General features: G+C 38.2%; 1 protein-coding gene across 1 annotated transcript in view; it reads left to right on the forward strand.

The window, feature by feature from the left end:
• The window catches only part of LOC115290604 (phospholipid-transporting ATPase IB-like), a 190,457-nt gene that overhangs the window by 100,313 nt on the left and 83,301 nt on the right, over positions 1-6,843 (forward strand). The window contains exon 27 of the mRNA XM_029938483.1: positions 5,924-6,096. Within this exon, the coding sequence (XP_029794343.1) occupies positions 5,924-6,096 (173 nt within the window). The remainder of the gene's footprint in view (positions 1-5,923; positions 6,097-6,843) is intronic.

Below are 6,843 nucleotides of genomic sequence, written 5' to 3' on the forward strand. Positions count from 1 at the left end.
TTTGATCTTAAGAACAGTGAGATCATGACCAAAATCAAGAGGCAGGTGCTTAACCAACTAAGCCACCCAGATGTCCCAATTCTGAATTCTTGATAGTGATAATTTATATTCTTTTTCTGGATCAGTATAGTAATGGGTATATTTATTTTGTTGATCTTTTCAAAGAACCAGATTTTTTGTTTTATGAGGCACATTTTCTTTTATTCTTTAAGATCAAAGAACCAGATTTTTGACTTTGTGATTTGCCCTATATGTTGTCTGTTTTTCAACGTCATTGATTGTTACTCCTGTCTTTATTACTTCTTTCCATCTACTGATTTTGTGTTTAATCTGTTCATCAGCCTTTTTGAGGTGTATATATATTAACCCTGTCTTTTATTATCTTTATTCTGATGTTTGCTATTACTGGGGGCTTTGCTGGGGAGGGACCAGGAAGGTACCTCCCTCCAGGGTTAGCAACTCCCAGAGCTAGTAAACAACTGGCCAGTGAATGTGCCTTTCTTATGCAAACCTGCCAATCCAGAGCCCACACCCCTACCTCCTCCTTTATCAGGCTCTTACATTCTGGGCCACTAGCGCTGGCCCTAAGCCCGAGAGCCTACTGAAATTATTCAAACTAGCAAAATCCTAAACCTGCTGACCCTCTCTCACCTGGTCGTGTTTGTGGAAAGCACAATAGAGGTTCTTGCCCATAGTTTCCTTCTGTTCCCTTTGCCTTCTAACTGAACTCCATGCTCTCCCATGTGTCCCCCCACGTCTCCACTCTGTGATCTGCTTCCCTATCTTGGGATCTGTGAGTATAACAAATTTCAATGGCAATTGTCTCCTGATCTGTCGGCCTTAACTGTATCTCAAATTTTCTATTAGTACACTGTGTTTTAAAACAGTACGTTACTTTCCTATTGCTGCATAGCAGATTACCACCAATTTAGCAGCTTACAGCAACATACATTTCTTTGTCCAACATGTCACGGGTCAGGAGTTTGACAGGTTTTAGGTGGCATCTCTGCTCCGCGTCTTACTAGGCTGAAATCAGGATGTCAGCGGGCTGCGTCCTCATCTGGAGGATGAGGAGTGGGGAAAAGCCACTTTAAAGCTCTTTTAGTTGGCTAGCAGAACTTACTTCCTAGTGTCTGTATGAGGTCCCATCTTCTTGCTCGCTGTCAGCCAGGGACCGTGCTCGGGAACTAGAGGTCACTCTCGGGTCCTGGGCTTGCGGCTCTCTGCAACGTGAGAGTTTACTTCCAGGCCAACAAAAAACCATCTGCTTGGTTTTGAATATCTTTGTCCTTTTGTCTCTGACCTTTACAACCTCTTTCGAAAGAGCCTACCTGGTGAGGACACTCACACTCAAGGGGAATGGATTACACGGAGCATGCTCGCTGGTGCCTACCACGAGGTGAAAGGTTAGGTGACTATTCTTCGACCTCTTTTCTAATTGAAGCATTAAGACCATAAGTTTTCTTCTCAGCATTGCTTTAGCTGTGTTCCATAAATGTTAATGTTACATTTCCTATAAGCTTATTTCAAAATATCCAGTTTTCACTAATTTCTTCTTTGATCCATGACCTATTTAGAAGTGTGTTAAATTTACATATATTTGGCATGTTTCTGGATGTCTTATTGTTTTTTAAATTTAATTTCGGACAAAGGACATATACTTTAATTGGCCTTAATCATTTTAAATCCATCATGACTTGTTTTATGTTCTAGCAGATGGTCTGTTTTGGTAAAATACCATGTGCAAATCTCAGTTGAGTCCCGGTGACTGAGAGCACTATTGTAATAAACTGTCTTCTTTGCATTTCCAGTTGCTCTGCCAGTTTCTGAAAGAATTATTAAAATCTCTTACTGGAATTCTGAATTTTATATTTCTCCCTTTTATCCTACCCATTTTTGCTTCATATCTTTTGAGGCTCTATTATTAGGAAATATAATTGTTATTTCTTCCTGAAAAATTAACTTTTTAATCATTATGAAATGTCTCTCTTGATTTCTGGTAATGTTTTCTCTTTAAGGCTATGTTATCAGACATTAATATATCACTTCAGCTTTCTCAAAATTTTTAACTCTTGATGGCATATAATAGTGGTGGTATCTTTTCTAAGATTTTCCTTAATTTTTCAATTTAGTTTTCATATATTTTGAGGGTTGTGTATAGTCTTTGTACTATTTTTAAGTTAAAAAATGTTTTTAATGTTTGATTTATTTTTGAGAGAGAGAGACAGAGCAGGAGTGGGGGAGGAGCAGAGAGAGAGGGAGACACAGAATCGGAAGCAGGCTCCAGGCTCTGAGCTGTCAGCACACAGCCCGACACGGGGCTTGAACCCGTGAACCGTGAGCTCATGACCTGAGCCAAAGTCAGTTGCTTACCTGACTGAGCCACCCAGGCCCCCCTAGTCTTTGTACTATTAATAAGTCTCTTAAGAGTATGACAAATATAGAACAAAATGTTATGTTTTGTCAACTCTTCTACTGTTAAACATTTGATGAAGGCTAAATTATAATTTTTATTTCTCCAAATTATATACAGCAAAGGCAACTGAGAAATGTATTCAAATTTGTGTTTACAAAGTTTGTGAATGTGTTGGTCTCGGTTGCATAAATAATTCGAATTTTCCAGAAGTTAGTCTTGTTAGTGAAAGCTCTATTTCACTTACATATATGTGATTTCCATGGTGATCTTGGTACATTGTTTCTTTGAGCTTTTCTCTTACATTTTAATTTCCTGTAAATGTTAGGTGTGTCATTTTCAAAACTCATTATTCCTAAACAGTCATTACCTAATTGCTGATGCACTTGCTTTACATGATGAGCATGTACTGCAGTTTTCCTGCATAACGCGCTGCAGGCGGTGCTGTGGAGGGTTCTGCATGATTAATGTTGGCAAACTGCTCAGGTAGTCATGCTGTCGAGCGAACCATGTTGGAGGACTTCTCTTAACTCCTGTTAACAGTGGCAGCAGAAGGACTGGTAAAGAAAAGCAAACAGAGGCACCTGGGTGGCTCAGCCCGTTGAGCGTCTGTCTTCAGCTCAGGTCATGATCTCGCAGATCGTGGGTTAGAGCCCCACCGTTGGGCTTTGGGCTGACAGCTCGGAGCCTGGAGCCTGTCTTTGGATTCTGTGTCTCCCTGTCTCTCTGACCCTCCCCTGCTCATGATCTCTCTCTCTCAAAAATAAATAAAACGCTTAAAAAATTAAAAAAAAAAAAAAGAAAAGCAATTTAGGAGTGGATGAAAAAAAGATGATGTTAAAACTGATAGCTTCAGCTCCAAGCATTTATGTGTTCCAAGAAACTGTAAACTTGAAAGGAACATATTAATTAGAAAAGCACCAAGTTTTGTCTTCACTGATCAAATGAAACAGAAGAGTTATTAACGGATAGGAAAACTTCAATTTTGCCAGGTTACTTTGGGGAAAACAAAACAATTGCAGTCCTTTGAGATCACTGATGGGATATTCAGTCCACTGTGTGGAAAAAGTAGAAGAGGAAATGTTTCAAATGATCTATGTATAGTATATATTATAGTTCTTACATAGTGTGAAATCAAATTTTAAGTGTCTGAATTTCATCTGTTTTTAGACCTTCGGGTTTATACAAAGGCCTCGGTAATTCAAAGATTATTAAATTATCTTTTATTTCAAGAAACACAGTTAATTCCTTTGAGTAATGAGTAATGAAGGCCTCCTGAGAAAAATAGGAAGGAGGATTTTTTTCATTAAAGCTATTGGTGCTTGATGCCTGTTATGCTTTAAAACTTGCCCCCAAGTGCCCCTTCTTGTTAAAATTTCATTCATTAATGTGTTTAAGAAAAGTGCAGATCATAAGAACAATCTCCAATTTCTATAGATGACTGAATAGGACTGAAAAGTATAGTTGAGCAAAACAATGAAATCATAAGCTTTTAAATATGATCGAGTGTTTTATGGCACTCATTTCATAGAGTCAAAAAAATAAAACGGGGTTGGCAAAAATCAACAAATCTTCTGGCATACTTATTAGTTCACTAATCTTTCAACAGAAAGTGGTAACTGATATATATTATTTTTATTTCACTTGTATTTGATGAAGGAATTGTCTTTAGCATTAATCTGTATGACTTACAATTTTATTAATGTATTTTCCTTAAAATACTCCACTATCCAATTTTCTACTCTGCTACTGGCATGGGGAATCATTTCTCTGAAATTTTGGGCTTTCAATAGTTTCTGTGCATTATGAAAGAAAGGAAGGGTGGTCAGAGGAAAATAAGTGAAGGGAGGTGACGCCTATGTATCTTAAACCAAGCGATGAATCTCTAAAACTTCTTTGTTTAGAAAAGAAAACCAGTGGAGACCTTTTTCCTTTTTTTTTTCATATTTGCTTATTTTTGAGAGAGAGAGACAGACAGACAGAGTGGGAGTGGGGGAGGATCAGAGAGAGAGACACAGAATCTGAAACAGACTCCAGGCTCTGAGCTGTCAGCACAGAGCCCGAGGAGGGGCTCGAACTCATGAATGCAAGATCATGACCTGAGCTGAAATCAGATGCTTAACCAACTGAGCCACCCAGGTGCCCCTCTAAAACTTCTATACTTCTGCCACAGAAACCTGAGACTCTGTTTTGTAGAGTTCACGCCATTATTTTGTTCTCACCTTTGATATTTTTCTCAAAAATTCTCTGAACTTTCTGGTATGCTCTTAGGACCCATTTGTATTTTCCGGCTGATATGAATTCACTCTCATATACCCTTCAAAAAACAGTTTTATTGAGATATCCATATCACAAAAAATTTGTTTAATGTGTACAATTCAGTCTGTTTTAATATTTTCACACATACATGCACCTGTTACCACAGTCAACTTTTAGAACACTGTCATCACCTCTAGAAGAATCTTCGTACTCTTTAGTTATCATTTCTTTCATCTTCCTTCCTCCTACCTAAATAACCACTAATCTACTTTGATAGATCAGTCAGGTTCCCTACTTGGTTCTTCTTCTTTTTTAATGTTTTTATTTATTATTAAGACAGAAACAGAGCATGAGCAGGGGAGGAGCAGAGAGAGAGGGAGACACAGAATCTGAAGCAGGCTTCAGGCTCTGAGCTGTCAGCACAGAGCCCGATGCGGGGCTTGAACCCACGAACCGTGAGATCATGACCTGAGCCAAAGTCGGAAGCTTACCTGACTAAGCCACCCAGGCGCCCCTCCCTATTTATAGCTTCAAACTCTATGGGTTTGCTTATTCTTGACTTTCATGTGAATTGAGTCATAAAAACATACAGTCTTTTGTGACTGGCTTCTTTTATTTACTGTATTTTTACAGTTTATTCACGTGTAGAATGCATTAATACCTCCTAACTTTTTGATGGCTAAAGAATATCCCATTGTATGGATATACCATATTTTGTTTATCCATTCATCAGGTTGTTTTCACTTCTAGGCAATTGTGAACAGTGCTGCTATAAATATTCATGTACACGTTTTGTGTAGACACCTGTTTTCATTTGTCTTGGGTATATATACCTACGAGGGGTATTGTTGGGTCATCTGGTAAACTTATGCTTACCCATCTGTGGAACTAGCAGACTGTTTTCCAAAGTGGCTATATCATTTTACCTTCCTGCCAGCAGTGTTTGAAAGTTTCGGGTTTCTCCAAATCCTGATTAACATTTACTATCTAACTTTTTGATTCAAGTTATGCTAATAGGCATAAAGTAGTATCTCACTGTGGTTCCTATTGGCATTTCACTGGTGATCAATGATGTCACTCCTCTTTTCATGTTATTTACTTTTTCATTTTAGTGAGATATTTGAAGGAAAGAATTAGATAAAAAGTATGCCTCTACCATCTTGATTCAGAAAGTCTTTTATATATATATGTATGTTTATATATTTATATATAAAATGAGAAAATAAGGTGCCCTTCCCCACTCTCTTTTAGGCAACACAACAAGCAATTAATCAGAACTGTCAAGATCTTGGAATCCTGTTAGGTAAAGAAAATGACCTGGCCCTCATCATTGATGGTGAAACATTGAAGTATGCCTTCCATCCTGAAATTAAGAGGAGCTTCCTTAATTTGGCCCTCTCATGTAGAGCAGTATTATGTTGTAGGTAAGGATATATTCACTGTTCTTTTTTTTCCCCTACTATATTTAACATAAATATGTAAAGCAAATGTAGGCATAGAAATAAAAGCTTTTGTAGAGGCAAAGATCCTTACTCGTAAAATATATGCTCAAACTGAAGGGAGATACCTGAGTATCTAGTAAGATGTACTAGAAAGCAGATTATAATTTTTCAATGATAAATTGTTTATTGATGTATTGACCAGATGAAAGATGTCTTCAATAAGAATAAAGGTCCTCTAATTTATTTTTATTTTAAAAAATTTTTAATGTTTATTTTTGAGAGAGAGAGAGAGAGAGAGACAGGATGAGCAGAGGAAGGACAGAGAGAGAAGGAGACACAGACTCTGAAGCGGGCGCCAGGCTCTGAGCTGTCAGCACAGAGCCCGATGTGGGGCTCCAGCTCACGAGCCTTAAGATCATGACCTGAGCCGAAGCCGGATGCTTAACCTACGGAGCCACCCAGGCGCCCCAAAGGTCCTCTATTTATAGTGAGGGGCAAATCTGAAAAAAAAAATCCACTGAGGTCTAGAGAAAAATGAAGTCATCAGTGTTATTGGAAGTCTAAACATCAATTTAAAAAGGCAAATAACTATCCATAGAACTCCCCTATGACCCAGCAACAGCACTGCTAGGGATTTACCCAAGGGATAAAGAAGTGCTGAGGCATAGGAGCACATGTACCCCAATGTTCATAGTGGCACTTTCAACAATAGCCAAATCATGGAAAGAA

The sequence above is a fragment of the Suricata suricatta genome, chromosome 4 (genome assembly GCF_006229205.1).
Source record: "Suricata suricatta isolate VVHF042 chromosome 4, meerkat_22Aug2017_6uvM2_HiC, whole genome shotgun sequence".
In the NCBI taxonomy this organism is placed as follows: domain Eukaryota; kingdom Metazoa; phylum Chordata; class Mammalia; order Carnivora; family Herpestidae; genus Suricata; species Suricata suricatta.